Here is a 21,839-nt window from a genome sequence, read left to right on the forward strand (position 1 = left end):
TTCGTCCAACAACCTAACTAGCAAGAGACTGGAAGCAGCGCGTGAGGATCATCAACTTATGTTGTTTGCTTTTTACCATCGCATATTATTCGAGGAAGGTTAGAAAAAGCGTTAAAGGGCACCTTCTTCATTAACATTGTTACGTTTCTTTTTTCCATCTCTTTTTAAGACCTTACCAGAAAGTATGACTTCGTTATGTGATGTGCATCTATTACTTGCTAGCTACCTACTATCTTTCAAACAATCCAGGGAAAAAATCGGAAGTTTTCGTCAACAATCGACAGGGTGATGGGAATCTGAAAGAGGAAAAAACTAAACAAAAGTTTCTGCTGGTGGTAAAAGCGAAAGTAAAATGGTTGCAATCGTCTAACATTGTCGTACTGAGCCGATGGCGGATGTTTTCAGCCTTAGATAATTGCAATTAATTAGTGCTGAGCCTCGTTAATTTAAATCCCTGAACAAAAATTAATCAAGATTCGCTGAAATCGTTATTGAAAAATTTAAAACTATGAGTTCAATTGTTTATGTGCATACCTACCAAATTATTGAAAATATATGTTTATGAGACCTAGACTTTACTCGAAGAAAACCAATGTGCTTTTAAGACACCTTCGAGTAAAAGTCAAAAACGAACCTAAAACCTTAATTTAAAACGTTTGGGTAATCAAAAGTGAGAAAAAAGTATAAAAAATTCTAAGCATCTCCATAGAAATATTTTTCTATCAATGCAATAGCGTGGTTATGAAGTTGATATCTCTTATCTACCAAAAAGAAAATCTTATCGAACAACGCAGGAGAGCCAAAGCCAAAGTCAAGTTTATTGGAGGTTGGTGTTATTTTGTTTATCAACAAATTCGAATCCAGAACTAATCCTTTCTTATAGGTTATTTTTACGCGTCGCCCAATCGACAATCCCTGATCAGCTGATAAAGTGTAAGGAGTGTCTGGACTGAGGATAGGTTATACAATGTTCACAAGGCTTAGACAGCTCAAACTGTTTACTTTAATAACGTAGAATTTCCAATGTTACCTTACGTCAAGCTTAGAAACTCACATATTTCTAACCCAAGTAACCCAAGATGTCCTAAATGTTTTAAGAAACTTATTATTAAATACCATTTGTAAAAATTGTTCACTAATCGACCAAAATCAATGGGTTCACATAGAATTGTTTAAATCCAACGTTGTTGATCCGAATCATTTCCAGCAAATGCCAGATAATTTTAGGTCGAAAGTTGGCCTTTTTCTTATAGGGGATGATGAAGGATCGATTTTACTCATTATTGTGTTCTAAACCTGATACAGTATACTTTCAACTAAGCGTGTAAATCATCATCAAAACTACAGAGATGGTGCGAAGGCAAAGATGAGAATAACGATTACGGAACCACTTAAGCTGCTTTATTTTAAATTTTGAAGAACTGTTTCGAAAATTAAAACTATTCTTGATGTCCAAAATGGTTAGGGCGAAAGTGTAAAAAATGACTTCAACCAAAATCATAAAAATAAATTACAGAACATAACAAATGAATTAACTACGATAAAAAATACATAAATCATACTTACTTACTTAATGATCCCGCGCCGATCCTCCGGTGCATAGGGCCGTGGTAAAAGACCTCCACTGTTGACGATCCGGAGCCAGCGTCTTCACCTGGTCCCAGTCAAGATTCTCGTCGACAGTTCGGATTTCAGCGGCTAGGCTTCGCCGCCACGAATTTCTGGGTCTGCCTCTTCTTCGATGACCTTCTGGATTCCAATCTAGCGCCTCTCTGCAAATCTCGTTTTCATCTCTTCGCAGCGTGTGCCCAATCCATCTCCACTTACGTTCCCGAATCTCGATTTCTAGCGCCTTTTGATGACACCGGCGATGTAGTTCCTCATTCGAGATCCAGTTGCCAGGCCACCAAGCGCGGATGATATTCCGCAGGCAGCGGTTTACAAATACTTGCAGTTTTCGCGTCGTCACCGCATATGTGCACCAAGTTTCGCACCCGTACAGCAATACGGATTTGACGTTTGAGTTGAAGATTCGGATTTTTGTTCGTAGAGAGATCTGGCGTGACCGCCAGATGTTTCGGAGACTCGCAAACGCAAATCGGGCCTTTCTGATCCGTGTTTCGATGTCTTTTCTGGTACCACCATCAGGCGTAATCTGGCTACCAAGATACTGGAAGCACTCCACTTTCTCAACTTGTTGCCCAGCTACCATGAAACTGGAGGGATTTCCTGTGTTGATCTCCATCGACTTGGTCTTTCCGACATTGACTTTGAGACCTGCTGCCTTGGAACTTTCGGTGAGGTCGTCGAGTTTGCTCTGCATATCTGGTTGTGTTTGGGCGAGCAAAACAATATCGTCAGCGAGGTCAAGGTCGTTCAGTTGCTCCATTGTTGAAGGATTCCACGGCAATCCTCGGTTCGGTGCACAGTCAATCGATCCAATCAGAATCTCATCCATTACGATTAGAAAAAGTAGCGGTGATAGAATACATCCTTGTCTCACTCCAGCAGTTACCGGGATTGGTTCGGACAAGACACCGTCGTGCAAGACCTTGCACGAAAATGCCTCATACTGTGCTTCGATGAGATGGACTAGTTTCTCTGGGACCCCTCGTCGCCTTAGAGCCGCCCAGATGTTTTCATGGTTAAGTCGGTCGAATGCTTTTTCGAAATCAACGAACACCAGCAGAAGAGAGTCCTGGAATTCGTTGATTTGTTCCAGTATGATCCGTAGCGTTGTGATGTGGTCCACACATGATCGTCCGGATCGGAATCCAGCTTGTTGCCGTCGGAGTGTAGAGTCTATTTTCTCCTTGATCCTGTTCAGAATCACTTTGCAGAGTACTTTGAGGGTTGTACAGATCAACGTTATGCCTCGCCAGTTACCGCACTCTGTCAGGTCTCCTTTCTTCGGGACCTTTACGAGGATACCCTGCATCCAGTCGGCCGGGAATGTTGCAGTATCCCAGATGTCAGCGAAAAGACGGTGCAACATTTGTGCTGATAGGGCAGGGTCGGCTTTCAGCATTTCAGCAGGGATACAATCGATCCCAGGTGCTTTGTTGGATTTCATGTTTTTGATTGCCGCTTCTATTTCTGCCAGCGAAGGCGCTTCCGAGTTGACGCCATTTATGCGACTTACTGTTGGCGCTTCGAGCTGCAGATTCTGTTGGCCATCGCTATTCGTGACTCGGAAGAGTTGTTCGAAGTGCTCAGTCCATCGTTTGAGCTGATCTGTTCGATCGGTCAATAACTGACCTGCTCGGTCTTTTAGCGGCATTCTTGCATTAGTCCTTGCACCACTCATGCGGCGAGAAATGTCATAAAGTAATCGGATATCTCCATTGGCGGCGGCTCTTTCCCCCTCTTCGGCTAGGGAGTTTGTCCAGGCTCTCTTGTCTCGTCTACAAGCTCGTTTAACTGCCTTTTCCAGCTCCGCATATCGTAAGCGGGCGGCTGCTTTGGCTGACCCGGTACATGCCTGCTCAATTCCGACTTTCGCCTTTCTCCGATCATCGACCATCCTCCAAGTTTCATCCGACATCCATTCACTCCTTCTTCCACAAACTTTACCGAGAGTACCATGGCTCGTCGTGATAAAGGCATTCTTGATTCCACACCACTGTTCTTCGACTGTTCCGTCTGTCGGCAGCTCCGAGGCTCGGGATTCTAGCTGTTCAACGTATGCCCTTTTCACCTCTGGATTCTCCAACCGGCGGACGTCGTATCGACACCCGACTTTCTCCTCGCGCCGTTGGACACGTGCAACTCTCAGTCGTATCTCGCCAAGGACGAGGTGATGGTCAGATGCAATGTCTGCGCTTCGTTTGTTGCGGACATCAAGAAGGCTCCTTCTCCATTTTCGGCTGATGCAGATGTGGTCAATTTGATTTTCTGTTCGGCCATCTCGGGATACCCAAGTGACCTTATGTGCTGGTCGATGGGGGAAGAGCGATCCACCGATCACCATGTTCTTGTTGCCACAAAATTCTACAAACAGCTCTCCGTTTTCGCTCATCTGTCCTAGGCCATGGCGCCCCATGATGCGCTCAAGGTCCTGATTGTCGGAGCCAATCTTTGCGTTGAAATCGCCCAAATGGATTTGAATGTCACCCTTCGGAATTCTCTCAACCACGCTGTTTAGTTGACTGTACATAAATCATCGTATAATAAAATCATCCAAAATTTAAAAAAGGAAAAAATTACAGGAATGGAAAAAAATCAAGCAACACAAGAAATACAAAAATGGTACAAAAACACTGAAGTTATCAAAAATATGTACGTTAATTGGTTATCCAAAAGAAAGTATACAAACGATCAAAATCACAAAGATTACTAAATTTGACGAAATGCTAAAAATCACAAAAGATAAAAATTAAAAGAAACACAAAGTTACCAGAAATGACAGAAAACTACAAAAAATGACAAAATTTAAAAAAAAAACACTAAATTTATCGAAAAAATAATTAAAACTACCTGAAATGACCAAATTTGCAACAATAAAAAAATTATAAAATTTAAAAACTAGGCAACACAAATTTGAAAGCAGATATGAATACAAAATCACAAAATTATCGAAGTAATTTAACTGAATTAAATAACAAAAATGACAAAATTGATAAAAACTACAACAATGACTTAAATATCAAAAATGATTAAAAATAACCCAAAAGTACAAATATAACAAAAATGAAAAAGAAACATGAAAAAATGACTAAAATGACATGGAGCATAAAATAAATTAAAAATAACAAGAATCACATACAGCATAGAAATAATCAAAATGCTGAAAAGATAAAAAGCACAAAACTGGCGAAAATTACAAAAAACAAAATTTGTGAGTGATGTAAACTTAAAAATTTAAAAAGAAATTGTTTGTGAGAGTTGTTCAAGTCAGTATGATTAAACAAACTTCTTCTTTTTATTGTGAGGTAAGTTCAATGCGTATCTTTTATGACTGGACTGATTTTCAGTTTCATCATTTTTCCAGTGGCTTCCAACAAAATTAAAAGCGTTTCGTAGAAACCGGAGATTCCGCAGAGAGCATATCACCCGCGAGGACCTAGACAAAACTCCAGGGATTCAAACGTAAGTCATTTTTTCTTGTTCTATACTTTGCTGATTGGCACATGACGAATTCCTTTAAAACCCATTCCGGTAATTACCATTATTCAGATGAGCCATACATAATGTTAGAACTTGAGTGCTTGAAGCTAAATAGTAAGTGATAGAGATGTTTAAGACACATGTTATACAGTTTAGAGATAAAATTTAACAGCATGCAAAACGACGTTAGAGCCAATCATGCAATGCCAAAAGTCGTAAGTACATGTTCACTCGAACAACTAAATGTATGCCTGTTTCAAATACATTAGTCTAATTCTCATCTATTTTCTTATCGCATACCGATTTCTAAAGACAATTCCGAGCAATATTTTAAATAGTAGATTTATAAAGAGGTTACAAAACTTCAACAGTGATTTTCTCGAAACACGTCAGGTGGCTCATACGACTTAATCAAAAAAAACTCTAGAAATATTGAAAAGTAGCAAAAACTACGAAAATAAAAAAAAAATTACATGAAGCAAAAAATTGACACAAAACGCAAAATCATAAAAATTACAAAAATGACAAAGAGCACAAAAATGTAAAAAAAATACAAAAAAAAAGCAAAAATGACAAATATGGCAAAAATTACAAAAATATGATAAAAATCTATAAAAAAAAAAAAGAAAAAACAAAAATTGTAGAAATACATACGACAAAAATGACAGAAATTGGGGAATTCTCAAAATGATAAAAATTCCCAAAATGACGAAAATATTAAAAAGCGTATATTTGTCAAAACATACAGTCGAAAACTCAACATTAAGATCCTGAAAATTACTAAAATGGCAAAGATGACAAAAATGATAAAGAGTCAAAAATTACATAAACGAAAACAAATTTGGAAATTTTTGTATCTCTCATAATTTTGTTTTGTTACTTGGCTTGTAAATTTCCTTCTATTTTGTTATTTTTTTATTTTAAGCTGTTACGGTGATTGATTTTTTACATTTGCGCTATTTTGCATTTTGTCACTTTCATTCTAAGTTTAAACCGATGCAATGCGTTGGCTTCATCATTCAGTAAGAAATTTATTTTATTTCAAACACTGTGCTACTACTATAAACGCCTGAAGTCATACTATCCATAAAAAAAAATTGACAAAGGATCATTTCAAACGCCTTTGTTTATGCAATGCATTAGTTTTAGAAGATAGCGTCCTGCTCATCTCTGCGCTCTACCATCTTTGCAAACAGAAGAAAACGACGCCACGGTCATCAGTCGATGATTATGGCCTGCTGTCTGTCGATGATGATGACCGTTTTTTGTGCGGGAAAAATAAGAACAGCACAAACAGAACCAACAAGAATCCGACGCAATAATTTTTTGCTCGCGGATGAGTCGCTCGGATGGATTTTTCTTGTTTTTTCTCATTCTGTGTACTGACTGACTGACGTATCATCATCAGAAATAGTAATCCAACAAGAGTAACATCAAAAAGCAACGAGAACACATTTTCCAGCAAATTTGTGGTAAAAATAGGTATTTTGTAGTTTCTTGCGTCGAGAATAAATTGCGTCTCTCCGTCGTCGAAAAACCGTTGCCCTCTGGAGAGGGGTTGGAAAAAGTCCAGGTGCATTCCACGTTTTTGATAACGGGTTTTTGGGCGGAACGAAGCAGCGAGTGAAAGGAAAACAATGCTCTACAAAACGCGACGGATAACGGTGGTTCCGGTGCTGTTGACCGGTCTGCTGCTGATCGCACTCGGATCGATCGTCCCCTGCCAGGCGGCCAAGTCTCAGGTGATCGAACTGGACGAGGCCAACTGGGACCGAATGCTGACCGACGAATGGTTTGTGGAATTGTAAGTATCTGCACGCAGATGTGACGCAACTGAACCGGAATAAATTAACCTTACAAATTGGGAATGGTAAATATAATACACTTTCTGTTTTGTCGTAGCTACGCTCCCTGGTGTCCAGCTTGCAAGAATCTCGCTCCCATCTGGGACGACCTTTCGACCTGGTCCGATGATCTGAATATCAAGACGGCCAAGGTAGATGTTACGACATCACCCGGCCTGAGTGGACGATTCTTCGTAACGGCACTGCCCACCATCTACCACGTTCTGAATGGAGAATTCCGCCAGTACAAGGGACCCCGGGATCTGAACTCGCTGATGACCTTCATCGAGGAGAAAAAGTGGCAATCGGTGGAACCGGTTTCGGCCTGGAGCAAACCGGACTCGATCCAGATGTCGGTCGTATCGCTGTTCTTCAAGTTGTCCCACTTTTTGAAAGTAAGTAAAGAGTACGTGAAGGTAAGTTGGACACAGTACTCCACGAGCCAACTAACCGGAATGCGTGTGACAAATTTCCAGCAACCTAAATTGTGTAGCACCCATGTCTGTTTTTGTTCTATCTCATATCCAACTTTGAATGTCTGACAGCCTTCACGGAGCAACCCATGTGCGATGTGCATAAAAGTTTGTAAACAGTAAACACACTTGTACCTTACTAGTGAGGTGCGTGTTGAACTTACTTTGATGTCAACATACTCGAACTCAAGTGTTAAGTTCAAGTTTAAACTTGGGTGCGCTTCCATGTTTAAAATGTTCTGGAAACAATCACAGCAGTCAACTATGTTGTGTTGTGTTTAACTTTTATTTTGCCAAAATTTTTGGGTTCGGTTACCGTGAGGAGACTTTACTTCTGAAAACATCAATGGCCATCGTTCATGACTGCTGCTGTTTCTCGGGGCAAAAGATCAATGTAAACGAAAGTGATGTCCTGAAACTGATCCTGAAAAAATACGTCAGATACATCTGATGTCCTGGAGAACTCAGAGGTATATTAATCATCAGTGTTAGTGGTGTATGGTGTATTCAGTTTAATGCCATGTCGAATTTCTGTTGCAGAATTTTCGATTCTGAACGATTCATTGTCGAAAAAAAGCTGACAACTTGCGCCTGGCCAACCCTCTTCCAGGTCAAACTTTTTTTTTTTTTTTTTTTTTTTTTTTTTTTCTTATAGAGACTTTCAGCCTTGGGCTGGTTCGTCTCTTTCTAAGCGCACATCTTTCGAAGTAATGATGGCTAGCATCTCACAAATGCTAAAACCACCAGACCACAGAAAGTGTACTATGTATGCCATGACCGGGATTCGATCTCATGAACTTTGGCGTAGATGACTTGAACTCTAACCACTACGCCGAAGCCGCTGGCTTCCAGGTCAAACTAATTCTGTTTCTTACGCAGTTGCCAGTAAGCCAAATGCCTGCTTCAATTGTCAAGTGGCCATGTTTTCTCTGAATAGTACGTAACGGATATTCTAGACACGAGGAGTGATCAACTGTGGACATTTTGGTACTGCTGTGATCCTAGACGCACAGAGTTTTGATTCAGCTGACTGCAAGCAATGTCAATCTGTGTATAACCTACTCGCACCGGATCAGATTGCACAGGCCGATGACTATCGCAACGTTTATACGGAATTTGTACATAATTTCCGTTGTGCTATTTAGAAATCTTTCTCAATTTGAAATGATTTTTCTTCTAGGACAAAAATGTATTGATAATAAAAAAAAAAATCGTCAATAAAATTAAGTCAATAACTTGTATTTGCCATTACCTTTATTAAACTGCGCCTTTCGAAATAAATTGAAATTAATACGAGTTCTTTACTGTTTTTCTTCGGTATTTTTTAAAATAATTCGTCATAATGGTTTCATGTCCAATTAAGATTTTAAAACTTTATGATATGTCTAATCTCGCGAAGATCGATACGGAACATCAGCGGATAGTTGCATTCAGCTTCCTCTTAATATGCTTTCTTCTTCATTTCAATTCATCCCCCGCGTGCATTCTTGTTTCCGGTATTTTGTACCGCTGCACTGGTAACAAGATACTTGATGTAGCAGGTCCTGTTTGGAAGAACTATTATCGGCTACACGTGGCAATGTTTCACATACTCAGTACGATTACTCAAGACAACTTTCCAGGATCCCCAAGTGTATAGTGTCAACAAATTAAACGAACCTATTTCCTCAGTGAAAGTTTACGCCCAGTGCGCGGAGACTGAGTAAGGATGCTTCTTTGTAGTTTGTCTACTAATGCCTAGTCACACTGTTTCATTTTTTTTATTTTTCGTGAGACTTTGAGACAGCCTGAAGTTTCACGTAAGTACAACAAAATTCGTTAAGCGGTCGAAGCACTTAAAATATCGTATCTTTTGCCTGGTGTGACGTCTCTATGTGTACAAACATTAATGTTCGAACCTGAGTACGAACATCGGTGCACACACTCGGGTACAACTTAAATGCTCGGGTTGCTGTTTTTGAAAAACCTATGTATTGGATTTATAGAAATCCAAGGTGAACTTGCGCCTAAAATTTTGCACACAAGTTGAACTTGGTGCACGTTTTCGTGAAGACTGATGTCTGATCAAATCTACATTTCGCATAATTTCGGAAAACTTACTAATCATCCCCCAGATTCGTGATCTGATTCCTTAACACTCATCTGCCATTTTACACTAGGAACCTATTCAATTTGAAGAACCCTAGAAGCTAAATCCATCCCCAATTTCCATCTGAGCCATATTTCTGCCATGATAACGTGTTGCCCGGAGAAACATGCCACTACCAAAATTTGGGTTAAAATTTGCATATATTGATAGAGTTTACCGAATGTAGTTTTCACTGAAAGAATCGTGCCTCCATTTGTCAAAGTCAATGCCTTTATTAAGTACCTCGATGCCATTTTTTGCAAAAAGGCTGGCTTAACAAGGTCTTCATGGAGCTTTCATTGAGTCCAAAAATTGGCATAATTATGCGCTATTAGCATATGAAAATTCAAAGCTGAATTATGGTATTGTTTCCCCTTATTTCGGGCAAAATGATAAATATGACAAACAAGGCGTGATGGCAAAATAAAGTATCAACTTATTCATTAAAAGCTGCTCCGGTAACTAATAATTTTTAAGGTCACTTATGAATCAGCGTAAAAATGAGTCTGAATTCAAAATTTTAACAAAATTTGTGCATTTAAAATTCAAGCTTTGAATCATGAATTTTTTCTCACTGTTATTCGTTAGCGATCATTTCAAATTTGTCTGGAAATGTGGAAATCAAAATGTGAATCTTAATTTAAAAATCTCATTCTGAATTAAAAAGTCTGAATCTAAAAACTGGATCTGAAATCTAAATCTTAATTAAGAAATTGAAAGTATCAAATCTTAAGCTGGAATCTGAATCTGAAATCTGAATTCGTTTTTAAATCTGAATCTGAATCTAATACCGTATTTTTTTTCACCTGGAGGCAAACTAGAGGCAACCTAGGTTCGCTCTAACTGCTGTCATCGTGCTCATTTATTGCTCGAGAGGCAACCTAGGTTCGCTCGAAAAAGGGACGGAGTCGCCCTGAGAAAAAAGTCAGTTTTGCGAGAAGTTCACCAATACTCTCAACGTTGTTGTCAAAACATTAAACAGCTGTTTTTGGCTGAAAACAAAACAGTTGAAATAATGAACGGGCAAATGATTATTGCCGCGATTTTGAACCTCTCAGCCAAGCAAAATCGTACTATCTGCAGTCCAGTGCAATCCGGACACGAAAAACGGCAATCCGGATGTGAAGAACCGAATGAAGAAATCCAGAAGGGAGAAAAAAATGACAGCTGCATGTAAACATTGCGCTCGTTCTCACGATCACCTACGTATGGAATAACTCGAAACCCGAAACTTGCTTTTTTATTCTGACGGTTCCAGAGCCAAATCCGGAATCAAAAAAAAATACGCCATAAATTTTAAATGTTAAATCTAGAATTTTTATTCGAAAACTGAATCTGAATTGTAAAATCGAATTCTTAAATTAGGATTCGAAGCTGAAATCTGAATTTGTTATCTGAAATTTGAATTTAAATCTTGAATCTGGAGTCTGAGTTCTCGAATCTGGATCTGGAACCGAATTTAAATAATTAATCCTGCTTCTTCTCTAAGTTAGCATTTTTCAAACAATGTTGCAGTAGTAGGTACGACTGTGTCTCTTTAAACTAATATCCCTTTTCCTACTGATGTTAAACATTAACAAATTGTCAACCATTGACAAATAAATTATTCAAATTTTCCAGGAAGTCAACGTCATGATGGCCAAGGAGTACGGTCTACCGTCCTGGGGATCCTATGCCATCTTCGCTATCGGAACTATCTTGCTGGGCGCCATCCTCGGACTGGTTCTGGTTTGCGTGATCGATTTCATTTTCCCTCCAAAACTGGCCCAACGCAAGAGTTTCTCGGAGCACAAGAGAAGCCTAAAGAACGAAAAGGGTCAGGAGGAACTCAAGGGAGACGAATTGGAGGACGAAGATGAACTGCAGGCCCGCGAAGCCGTCGAGGATGAGGAAGGCGATGAAGAGGGCGAAGGCGAAACCTCTGATGGCGAGAAATACTCCGGATCGGAATCTGAGGAGACACCGGAGAGCGATCGCAAAGAAGAAGCTGCTGCTGCCGATTCAGCTCCGGAAAGCCCCAAGGAAGAAGAAGGCGACAAGAAGAAGGAATCCGCCGGAAGCCCGGACGTGAGGAAACGTAAGTCCCGCAAGGCGGATTAAATCATCTGAGGTAAAGTCGTTTGTTTTTGTGTGTAATGATTGTATGTTGATCTGTAAAGCAAAGAATTGTATTTTCTGAGTAAGGATTTAGAAGCTGAAAAGTGATAAAATCAAAACGCCCAAAAATTTGATGTTTCTTGTTTGAGAAACTCTAAAATAAGACTTTAAAAAAGAGAAAGGGAGCAACAAAACCACTTACGCATTAATAATGGTTAGTTTGAGACGTGAACCAAGTTTTATTGCACACAAACACACAAGGAAGAGATGAAAAACCAATAGCATTTAGGGTCAAGTTGAGTCGAGGGATGTCTGAAGGTCTCGAGAAGCCTCGTCGCAGATCGAGGTTGAATTGAAACGTTTCACAGCTAGTTATTAGAGAGTAAAACAGAAAGGATTAAACAAAAAGTCACATTTTTAAACAATCGCATTTAATTCAAGCTAACGTGTAACGGAACTCATCCTTGTAATAATTATTGCATTAATGCAAAAAGAAAAATAAATAAAACAGCAAAACAAGCACGCAAACGGTTTTAGAATTGCGAAAAGAGAGGCAAACCAACCGATTCCTTCCTCTTCGAAGTACATTTTATGTTTTTTTAACCATTAAGCTTTTACGACGACTCAAATAATTCTTTCCAATCGATGTCTATAATATTTTACTATTTAACTTTATTTTCCAATCTTTCCATTATCGTAACAAAAAAACAATACTAATTCCAAATCTAAATCGCGTATGATAGTTTGCTTTTATTTTATAAGGTTGATCGAAATCGTTTATTGTATACTGACTTACTTATATACCTGAGGCACCAAACTAACGAGGACTTTAAACAATGATATTTCGGCCGAATAGTGGCCAGTTATCTAAAGTACCGATTCTTCCCGCCCGGTCGCAAAACACGGTGTCTCTGCACATGCATTTGAGCAGCAAAAGGAATACTAAACGCAACCGGATGTAGAAGAATTGTGCATTCACGTGTGAGAGCAAATAAATAGCAGTAATTCAAGTGACGGTGTCAAAGCAAAAGAAATCGAAATAATAAAGTGATTTTCAAACGTCCTTTTTGGTTTTTATCGGAAGTGAAAGAAATGATTAGTCTGGATAAGCATTATTGAGAATCACTGATGTTTTATGCGTGTGAATTCCCAAATCTGTAAATAGTTTTGAAATTAGGACTGGGGTCAACTCAGACACTAAGGGCATAAAACCTGAAGCCTTTAATCTGAGATCTAAAACCTGAGACCCGAGATTTGAGACCTTGAACCAGAGATGTGAGACACACGAGCACGGAAATCGATATGATTTGAAAAGAAAATTCTCTTGTTAGTCGTTCGAATATTCTAATTGTCAGAATTTTAAGAAAATCGTATGTTGGAATTTTAAACCTTTTATGAAGCTTTAAGAATGCTGATTGTTTTTCAGTTCATCTTTCTCGATTTTTCCGTTTATACCGAAAATTATGTGTAAACTTGATTAAGTTTTAGGAATTCCCCCCGCTGCCTAATAAATTATCATTATTCCTGTTGGAGATTTCAAAATTTAAATTGGAAACATACATTTTTTAACTATCGAAACTCCCTTATATTTTTAAAAAGACCGCCACTGGTTTTCCAAAATCACCAAAATAACCGTGAACCCAAAAGTTGAGCTTTCCCCGTTTAGCGTGTTTATTTGTAAACATCACTTTTGGCCTGACGTGCGTGCGAAACGAAAGAAAAAAAATCACGCTCTATGCGGATGCGATTCCGCAGATTTTCCAGTGTCCATCGATTCCGGTCTCTACCGACAACCAAACGGAAATGGATCGATGTCGGTTGTGTCTGAATCCCTTCCTGGGCCGAGTGGAAAGTAACATTCGGCTCATGCGGCCGCTTCTTAACTCACTTTTCCTCTATGAGGTAAGTGTTGTGTCTAATTAATATTCATAAAATGAATTTGAAACCTACGTCTTTGATTTAAGGTTCGATCACATCCAGGACTGCCGGAGGGAGTATGCTCGGCCTGTACCAGCACCGTGACCGCGTGCTATCAGTTCATCATCAGGGTTAAAGAAAATCAGAACAAGTTGTTCGATGTTTTGGATGGAAATTTGCCACCCCCTAGTATGACGGAAGAAGTTCCGGACCCAGCGCTGTACGAACCGGAAGCGGATGTGGCGTTTAGTCCGGACCTTGTTTCCAAGCATCTGGATATGCGTTGCCGGTTTTGTCAGATGAAACTAGGTGGTTACGATCAGTTGATGCATCACTACCAGGTCATGCATGGAAGGGAAGGGTTCGTTTTCTGTTGCAAGGCGCGGTTGAATAATAAAGCAGCGATTATGCGGCATCTACAGAAGCATCTGACCAAACGGGACCTCTGGGTCGAAGTATACGGAGGGTTGTTGACGGATTTTGAAAAAGTTTTGGGAGAATACACGGGTTCTCTGCCGGATGTGGGAGCAGCTCTTCGGGGGAATCAAATGGAGCGCAAGAAGTTTAACGTTGTTCATGACTTTTTGATCGATAAGCTGTTTGTGCTGGATTGCGAACTTTGTCGAACACATCTGACCAATCAGGCTGATCGACGAAAACACTTCGAAGAAGCGCATCCGATGGTAAAATATTACGTATCTTGTTGTGGGGCAAATTTCACTTTTCGGATAGCGATCATGCGGCACATGAACGTACACTGGGTTCCACTTCTCAATGGAGGAGTCCCCAAACCAGAGTATATGACACCGAATAATTCTGTTCCGGACGAAGCCTTTGGAAATATGGAAGAAATGCCATCGGTAAACTTTTGTCAATCGAATACGATGGATGATGAAGCCGGTGAAGGAACATCCAAGACTAACTCAAGCCAAGAAATGGACATCAAACCAGTTTTGGTGAATATGCCTATAAAGGCGGAACCAGACGATAGTGCCATGGAATCAGAGACAGAACATATCCAAGAGTCGAACAAACGATTGATAGAAAGGTATCTAAAAATGACATGCAATGTATGCCAAGAAGAGCAAACAAGTTTTGATCTATTGAAGTACCACTATGTTATGATCCACAGTATTCCGTACTACATCCTGTGCTGTGGACAGAACCTAACAACGGATAAAGAGATTTATAATCATGCCGTACACCATTCGTCCAAGATTATCTCTGGATCTAGTGTTAACTGTAATAATATCTTGGCGGATTTTAAAAGCATGCTTACAAACTACGAACCTAACGCATTGCCAAATATGCATCTAGCACTAAGCGGAGACACTTCTGAGAAAAACAAACTAAACAACCTACAGGACTTTCTAGTGCAGCGTTTATTTCAAATGGACTGTCAGCTCTGTGGTCAAAAAACTGAAACCATTGCCTACAGAAAGATGCATTTTTCCCGCATTCATCCTGTTGAAAAATATTTTACATCCTGTTGCAGTAAACGATTCCATACTTCAGCCAGCGAAGTGGAACACCTCTATCAACACTGGAAACCTTTGATGGCCAACATACCGGAGAGTTCACAAGAAATGTTGCTATCTCGTAGGAAACGTAAAACTCCAATGCAGCTAGTCTATCAGCCGCTGATGGAAGACTTCCGTAGCGATCTAGAGGAAGCAGGTTTTGTTCTCCCGACTGTCATTCCAAACAGCCAAACTTTGCAGCAAATTGAAGATGTTCGCAAAATGCAGGCATTCATCATCAACAAACACTGTTCGTCCTTCGATTGTGAAGTGTGTCGAACTCCACTCTCAAACTGGGCCGAACGCTACACTCATCTATCGGAAAACCATACGGATCTGGAACCGTTTATTAAATGCTGTGGCAAGATGCATCTTCAACCTTTCCGTATCGTCAATCATCTCCTGAAGCACAAACTTTCACTGAAAAGCTTCGCTAATGACGTGAAGAACATCGAAATAGATTTGAAATGCGTGCTGTGCAATCATCCCGAAAAAACTTACGCCGGTTTAAGGAAACATTTCAAACTCAAACACCCGAAAGATCCTTTCCGGTTTGAATGTTGCGGACGTTCCTTCAACGAGAAGAATACCATCATCTACCATTTGAATTCCAAACATTCTTCCGTACCACAGCATGTGTGCCCCGTCTGCCATACACCTTTCGCTTCGGCTCAAATCCTGGAGCTACACGTAAACCGAAAGCATGCCAGCGAGGACCAGAAACGCTTCGGTTGCGTTATTTGTGGTAAAAAATTTGCAACCGAGCTGCTGCTGCGGCATCATTCCTACTGGCACCAGACAACGCACTGTGACCTGTGTGGAATTTCCGTTCATCGTTTTAAGCTACGCGCACACATGTTGAGTGTACATCAAAACGAACCTACGAATCAGGAGCCTGAACCACAAATACAACAGCAAAATTCTGTCACATGTGAACCAGTCACGGAACCGGAGCCAGCCATTCCTCTTGTAACGGTTCCAAAAATAAAGCTCGAACCCTACGATAACTATTCAAACTATCAGCATCCTGAGCCATGCGACAATTACGCTACTACTAGTCAAATGCCACAACCCGAAGCAACAAGTAATCATTCTGCCATACATCCAATAAAGCAAGAACCGTACGACAGTTATGCATCCTTATACCCTCTACCGAACAATAACTACCCCACTAGTCAGGAATCACCCTACAGTAGTACAACTGCAACAGCTTTCCCCCAATCCCAGTTTCAATCATCACACTTCGGAAGTGATGTTGCATCCTATCAACAAGCACCACCGCAACCTCATCCGCACGCATTTCAAAACTATACAATGAGCACGTGGAGCTCAAATTGTGCCATTCGCCAGGAGGTGAAATCGGAACCCTCACAGTAAATAACCGGATACCTGTGTGCAATCATATGTCACATTAATGAAGAGTAAATGTATACTATAAGGTCAAATAAATAATCTTATATCGAAGCTTGCGCGTGTGTCAGTTTTAAATTATAAAAAAAAGTCGGCTTCGCTTTACAGACTGAATTTGGATAACTTAAGATCAACATTTAACACCCAGTAAAGGGATTTGAATCGAAATAATATCTCCAGTGAACCTGTAATAACCCTTCGATTTTGGTCAAATTTCTAAATTGAACAAGTAAAACTTGGTGTTTGGAACTAAATTTAAACTTCAAGCCCAAGGAAGTTTTTTTCTCTTTAACAATTTAAACTTCAAACAAAATACCCAGAACACGTTAAAAAAAGCAAAAAAAAATATGTGTAACAACAGGATTCTTCATCTAGGTTCGCAGATAGATGTGCAGTTTTTCAAAAATAGATTATACTCAAACAGTTAACAATTTTCCCCAAAATAAAGCTTTTTAAAAACTCCTTACCTTTGAAAACATAATGAAACTCTATTCAAACACTGAAGTTGCTCCTCAGCCGATTAAAGTACTCCATATCACTGGGACTGATCGAGGGGATAAACTTCTTCATTGCCGCTTTGAAGTCCGACTCGTTAACAACGACACTCTCCGGTCCCAAGGTGTCGTCTACATTTTCTTCTAAAAATGGAAAGAGAAAGTCAAACCTCTTTTTAAGAGGAAATTGGGCCTCGATTACCCTTTGTGGTGGCACTGCGGATGGCCCTCCTAACGGCACTCAACCAAGCATTTGAGCAGATCGAGTACATATCGGCCCCGGTCATATCCTGCTTGAGGCATTCGGCGATCTTTCGCAGCGTTAGGTCCGCCGTCAGATGGAACCGACTGGTGATAGCTCGCAGTACACTTTCCTTATCATCGACGGTTGTACTGGGTCCCACGTACAGAAGCTTGTCGAATCGACCAGGCCGCAGCAGTGCCGGATCAATAAGATCCGGTCGATTGGTGGCAGCCAGAATGAATATTTGCTGACTCGCATCCGAGCTACAAATTTTGAAAAGTTTAATGATTTTTTATTTTATAAACAGAAAAGATCGAGCTACGCTCACCTTTTGGAAATGCCATCCATTTCGCTGAGCATCTGCGAAACGACGCGGTCCATCACTCCACCAGAATCGCCCGAAACGCCTCGATTGGGGGCCAGCGAGTCCAGCTCGTCCAGGAACAATACACAGGGTGCGGCAGAACGGGCCCTCGAAAACACCTCCCTCACGTTGTGTTCACTCTGGCCAACGTACATGTTCAACAGTTCCGGGCCCTGAACGGACAGGAAGCTGAGGTTGCACTCGGTGGCTACGGCTTTGGCGATCAACGTCTTACCGGTTCCGGGTGGACCATATAGAAGGATTCCTGAACGGCGCATATTTTTACCCAAGAGTTTTTTGTGCCGCAGAGGAAGGCCAATACTGTTTTGGATTTCGGTTTTCAGCTTGGCTAGCCCACCGATTTCGGACCACAACACTTTGGGTACCTTGGGAGCTCCCAAACTGTCGGAAAAGCTGGCCTGCATTTCTTCGAGCGCTTGCTCGAACAGGTCGTGGGACAATTTTTGAGGGTGTGCAATTTTTTGACTAGCTTTGGCGCACAAAAGTTTCAGATCACCGAATATAAACCCTTGAGTCTGTTCCGACAGTTTGTTGATCGAGTTCAGCGGTAATCGAATGGACTCTTTGCGAGCTATCCAACGAAGGAGTTGAGCTCTTTCTTTGGCTTTCGGAGATTGAAACTTAATGATATCCAAAAATAAGCTGGTCAGACGTGGTTTCGAAGAATCTTTCTCGTTGCTCAGAGCGATGAGAATCACGGGGTAAGTGTACTTTCTACTGAAAAGCGTATGTAGTTCGGCTTGAAATGCTGTTAGTATCCTCAACTCTTCATGGCCTTCATTATCAATGCCAAAGATTTCGAAGTTCTGCAGTGCGATAACGATGGGTTCGCAAATTTTCGACTTGTTCAATGCCGATATCAGTTTGGTTTCCGTTTGAGACGATATCGATGTCATTATATCCGTGCAATCGCCCCAAAAAACTTGAATGCCCAGCCGACTAGCAACGGCCTTCAACACCGAAGACTTTCCTATTCCTCTCTCGCCTTGCAACATAAAAATAGGATGAATTTGGTTCTCAATCAACGAATTGTTTTCTTGTTTCAAATAAGCCGTTAAAGAACTTCCCAACTCGTCATGATATTTTCGCAATCCGAATGGACACATCGGAACGAACGTCAGATCATCAATTTTTTGAGGCGGTACAAAACTATTGTACGTCGTCGTCTGGTGCAGGTTGGTCAAATTTTTACAAACGATAGCAAACAGCTCAAAACTGTTTTCGCTGGATTCCAAATTTAAACATTTGAAATATAGCGATCTCAAATGGGCGAAGGTGGCGAAATTTTTCGTATAAAACGTGTTTCCCAAAAAACGTTCGTTTAGCGGGACATGGTAAGTGTGATTCCGATACAGGAGCTGAGGATTTTCAAAGAACTTTCCCATAATAAAATCCACCATATCCGAACTCAAATCGTAGGGGGTATTGTAGAGGAAAATGTTCGCCTTTGTGGCCACCTGAGGAAGATGCTGTTGCTCGGGAATCCGTTGCAGCTTTCCACTGAAGCCACCCTCGGAAAGTTTGTATCGATCAACCAGTCCATGGAAAAGATTTTCTTTAACGAAAATCACATTCGGAGGAACACCATCCAGTGGGCATATTTGGAACAGAACCGAAACGTTCTGTTTGTTCAGAATCACCGAAACCAATCCAGGACCATCGTTGACCGTTTTGTTCCGAGCACCTATTAATAACAAAATTGATTAGTTGGAAAAGGGTTGATGACCTGTTTCAAACCTTCACCTTCACCGCATCCTCGAATAATCAAATTGATCCAGTTAATTTCCCGCTCGACCACATACTGATTGAAAACGGTCCGGCTCACGAACAGCGTGTGTTCCGAGTGGACCAGCTGTTGCCTTTGGTGTTGCTCGAAGAGCAGATTCGGTATCGGAACCACTCGGAAGCTGGCCGTGCGTAATTTTATTTCATAGTTGAGCTTCTGTAGTCCCCGAAGAAACACAAACACCGGGAAATAGAACCCAGGAAAACGGCGAAATCGTAACCGACAACAGTGCAGCAACGTGCGGATCAATTTTTCGCGGTCATTCAACATTTTTCACACACTTTGATGTAATAATTTGTAAAAATGAATGAAAAATTCCTTCTTCTTCTTCTTCTTGTTCTTGCTGACACCTTTTACGGGCTGACAGCGTTTTTATGGCACAGCTGTTTTAGCTATATTGCCAACTTTTTTGTTTATAGTCGTATGTCGAATTTTCTTGTCATACAGGGACGGAGAACGATTTAATTATAACATCAAATGTTGAGTTTGGAATCTTTCAGAAAGCTTACTACATTTTTAAACAAATCCGAGTTTTTTGTGGCATATATCTGTTCGATATTGCTGTATTTGTCTAATTCATATTTTAGTCTTGTTTGGTTGTGTTTTGAGCAGGAGAAAAGGAGATGTTCAGTGGTTTCAATTACTTCGCAGGTGTCGCATAGACAATCACTTTCTATTTTCATCTTCCAGAGCCAGTATCTAGAATAATCATGACCGGAGAAGACGCGGTTAAGTGTGCGGGTTTCAAAATTGCTGATGTTGAGGTTGTGATACCAGGGTTTGCTAGGAATCGTATTTTGTAATTGGAAAAATTTACTGCCCTTTCCTTTTATTGCAGAGTATTCGAGGTACCAATTCTGTGCTCCTTCTACACAAAGATTCTCGAAGAAGTTGTAACCATCGTGTGCGAATATTCTATTTGAATGTATTCTGTCCTGGTGTATAGCTCTTTTTGCGAGCGAATCGGCAATTTCGTTTCCGCTGATGTCTACATGGCCTGGGATCCATTGTACGGTTGTATTTGATTCGGTGAGCATTCGGAGAATATTGTGAGTTATTCCGTCGCATTCGTTTTCTTCCGCGCGTAGAGCCAAGTACTGGCATCCGGATTTGGAATCTGTCATGATCACCGCATCTGTTATTCCTTCGCGCATAATATATTGTAAGGCTACTGAAATAGCTTCTAATTCCGCTGACATACTACAAACATGGTTCTCCAGTTTCAGGCTTAAACGAAAATTTGATTTTTCGTGATATACCCCTATTCCGCTTGTATCGTCTGCGATAGAAGCGTCAGTGTATATGATGTGATCATTTTTGTACTTTCCGTGGATAAGTCCCAATGTAATTTGTTTGAGTACTTTTGGGGAGGTTACTTTTTTCCTCCACGAACCTTCTCCTAATTCTGTCTCTATTTTTACTTGGAACGTTTGAAAGTGTTTTACTACTGGTGCTATTTTTTTGAGATAATCGGAATGAATCTGAACGAAAATTTGCAGAAATGTGGGTTTCATCCCGTAGTTTTGTGGTTCGGCCTCTAGTTGTTTTCTGATTGGTGAATTATTGTAGTAATGCTTGACTAGTTGTTTTCCGGTACTCTTTATTCTTCTGAATTGTGGTGGAATCTGACCTGCGATAGCATAAAGAGTGTTTAAGGGAGTTGACTTTGAGCATCCTGTGACTTTACGTAGGCATTGGTTATTCAAAACGTTGATCTTTTGTAGGTTAGTCTTGCATGCTGAGCCATAAATGGTGTTTGCATATTCAATGCTACTTCTAAACAATGCATTATAAGCCATTCCTAGAGTTTGGGGGTGTGCACCGTTTTTTATTCCGCTAATTACTTTAATGATATTAAGCCTTTGTGTTAAGTTTTTTGCGAGCTCTCGAATGTGAGCTCCATAGCCTAGAGACCTATCGAGTATTACTCCCAGATAACGATGGGTTCTAACTGTTTCTATCCTGGTTCTATCTATATTTATGTCTAAGTCTTTAGAGCTGTTTAGGAATAGCATGGCTTTTGTTTTATGAGGGTTCAAAACGAAGTTTAATTGTTCGGCCTTTTCCTTGAATCTTTGAAGAAAGATGTTGCCTATTTGATTTATTTCCTCTAGAGTCCTGGCTTCTATCATGAATGCGAAGTCATCCGCGAATTGCACCATAGTGACTCCATCTACTTTAACTTTATGTAGGGACGAGGTGTAAACATTGAATAAGGTTGGCGATAGTACATCGCCTTGTGGTAAGCCTTGGGTGATATATCGGGTCATGGTAGTCTCGCCTACTTGGAGCATAATTTTCCTATTTTTCAGAACTGACACACACCACTGAGTGTATTCAGCAGGTATGCTCATTTCCCGCATCGTTTCTTCAAGTTTGTCAATCTTTACAGCGTTAAATGCATTTGTGAGGTCCACAAAAACTATCGCCGAGTA

General features: G+C 40.5%; 3 protein-coding genes across 6 annotated transcripts; 2 read left to right on the forward strand and 1 right to left on the reverse strand.

The window, feature by feature from the left end:
* Positions 1-280: 280 nt before the first annotated feature.
* LOC129751616 (uncharacterized) lies at positions 281-19,717 on the reverse strand. 4 transcript variants are annotated; one of them, XM_055747217.1, is made up of 5 exons: positions 19,356-19,717; positions 17,562-19,302; positions 17,192-17,496; positions 16,963-17,133; positions 281-296 (listed from the first exon to the last, which is right to left on the reverse strand). In XM_055747217.1, exons 1-4 carry the CDS (start codon positions 19,672-19,674, stop codon positions 16,988-16,990), a joined length of 2,511 nt encoding a protein of 836 aa, XP_055603192.1. In that variant the 5' UTR covers positions 19,675-19,717; the 3' UTR covers positions 281-296; positions 16,963-16,987. The 4 variants fall into 4 exon arrangements, with proteins under 4 accessions (XP_055603192.1, XP_055603191.1, XP_055603194.1 ...); XM_055747216.1 differs by lacking the exon at positions 281-296 and adding an exon at positions 8,909-8,967; XM_055747219.1 differs by lacking the exon at positions 281-296 and having other exon boundaries at positions 16,918-17,133; positions 19,362-19,717.
* On the forward strand, positions 6,409-12,711 carry LOC129751617 (thioredoxin-related transmembrane protein 1-like). The gene is made up of 3 exons (XM_055747220.1): positions 6,409-6,910; positions 7,009-7,345; positions 11,172-12,711. Exons 1-3 carry the CDS (start codon positions 6,744-6,746, stop codon positions 11,649-11,651), a joined length of 984 nt encoding a protein of 327 aa, XP_055603195.1. The 5' UTR covers positions 6,409-6,743; the 3' UTR covers positions 11,652-12,711.
* On the forward strand, positions 13,342-16,523 carry LOC129751615 (zinc finger protein 99-like). The gene is made up of 2 exons (XM_055747214.1): positions 13,342-13,550; positions 13,613-16,523. The coding sequence occupies exons 1-2, from the start codon at positions 13,452-13,454 to the stop codon at positions 16,460-16,462; spliced, it is 2,949 nt and encodes a 982-aa protein (XP_055603189.1). The 5' UTR covers positions 13,342-13,451; the 3' UTR covers positions 16,463-16,523.
* Positions 19,718-21,839: the final 2,122 nt, after the last annotated feature.

This window comes from Uranotaenia lowii, chromosome 3 (genome assembly GCF_029784155.1).
Source record: "Uranotaenia lowii strain MFRU-FL chromosome 3, ASM2978415v1, whole genome shotgun sequence".
In the NCBI taxonomy this organism is placed as follows: Eukaryota; Metazoa; Arthropoda; class Insecta; order Diptera; family Culicidae; genus Uranotaenia; species Uranotaenia lowii.

Coding starts and splice junctions, on each gene's coding strand:
- LOC129751616 (XM_055747217.1), bottom strand. CDS start 19,674: ATGTTGAATGACCGCGAAAAATTGATCCGCACGTTGCTGCACTGTTGT. Junction 19,303..19,355: donor AGGATGCGGTGAAGGTGAAG/GTTTGAAACAGG, acceptor TGTTATTAATAG/GTGCTCGGAACAAAACGGTC. Junction 17,497..17,561: donor ATGGATGGCATTTCCAAAAG/GTGAGCGTAGCT, acceptor CAAAATTTGTAG/CTCGGATGCGAGTCAGCAAA.
- LOC129751615 (XM_055747214.1), top strand. CDS start 13,452: ATGGATCGATGTCGGTTGTGTCTGAATCCCTTCCTGGGCCGAGTGGAA. Junction 13,551..13,612: donor ACTCACTTTTCCTCTATGAG/GTAAGTGTTGTG, acceptor CTTTGATTTAAG/GTTCGATCACATCCAGGACT.
- LOC129751617 (XM_055747220.1), top strand. CDS start 6,744: ATGCTCTACAAAACGCGACGGATAACGGTGGTTCCGGTGCTGTTGACC. Junction 6,911..7,008: donor GACGAATGGTTTGTGGAATT/GTAAGTATCTGC, acceptor GTTTTGTCGTAG/CTACGCTCCCTGGTGTCCAG. Junction 7,346..11,171: donor AGTTGTCCCACTTTTTGAAA/GTAAGTAAAGAG, acceptor CAAATTTTCCAG/GAAGTCAACGTCATGATGGC.